We start from the raw sequence: 619 nt of genomic DNA on the forward strand, positions 1-619 counted from the left end.
TCTTCAGTCGCAGAGGAGTATGGCGTTTCTTCTGCCTCGTGTGTTTCTTCCGTCTCAAATGAGTAAGGGGTTTCTTCTGCCTCGTGGGTTTCTTCAGTCTCGTGCGTTTCATGTGCATCTGACGTTTCATGATTTTCATGTGCTTCTTCTGCCAAGTAGGTCTCGTCCGTGTCTGGAGTTGCATGAGTTTCTTCGGTTTGATGTATTTCAATCTCGTAACTGTCCGGTGATTCTTCTTCTGCATGCGAGACAGATGGCTCGTGTGTTTCTTCTGCCTCGTGTGAAACGGAAGATTCTTCAGGCACTTGCGTTTCTTCAGTCTCGTAAGTGTCTGGCGTTTCTTCAGTCTCGTGTACGTCTTCTGGCTCATGAGTTTCTTCTGCCCCGGACAGGACTGAAGAATCTTCAGTCAATTGTGTTTCTTCAGTCTCGTAAGTGTCTGGTGTTTCTTCTGCCTCGTATGTTAGTGGCGCTTCTTCCGTCTCGTAAGTGTCTGACGTTTCTTCAGGCAGTGGTGTTTCTTCAGTCTCGTAAGTGTCTGGTGTTTCTTCAGGCAGTTGCGTTTCTTCAGTCTCGTAAGTGTCTGGTGTTTCTTCAGGCAGTTGTGTTTCTTCAGTCT

The 619-nt window shown here is 47.2% G+C and overlaps 1 protein-coding gene across 1 annotated transcript in view; it reads right to left on the bottom strand.

Moving 5' to 3' along the window:
• Positions 1-463: 463 nt before the first annotated feature.
• LOC144732758 (uncharacterized) overlaps positions 464-619 on the bottom strand; it is a 14,594-nt gene continuing 14,438 nt past the window's right edge. Inside the window, exon 12 of the mRNA XM_078614335.1 lies at positions 464-617. Within this exon, the coding sequence (XP_078470461.1) occupies positions 464-617 (154 nt within the window). The remainder of the gene's footprint in view (positions 618-619) is intronic.

Source organism: Lampetra planeri, chromosome 44 (genome assembly GCF_965212315.1).
Source record: "Lampetra planeri chromosome 44, kcLamPlan1.2.h2, whole genome shotgun sequence".
Classification (NCBI taxonomy): Eukaryota; Metazoa; Chordata; class Hyperoartia; order Petromyzontiformes; family Petromyzontidae; genus Lampetra; species Lampetra planeri.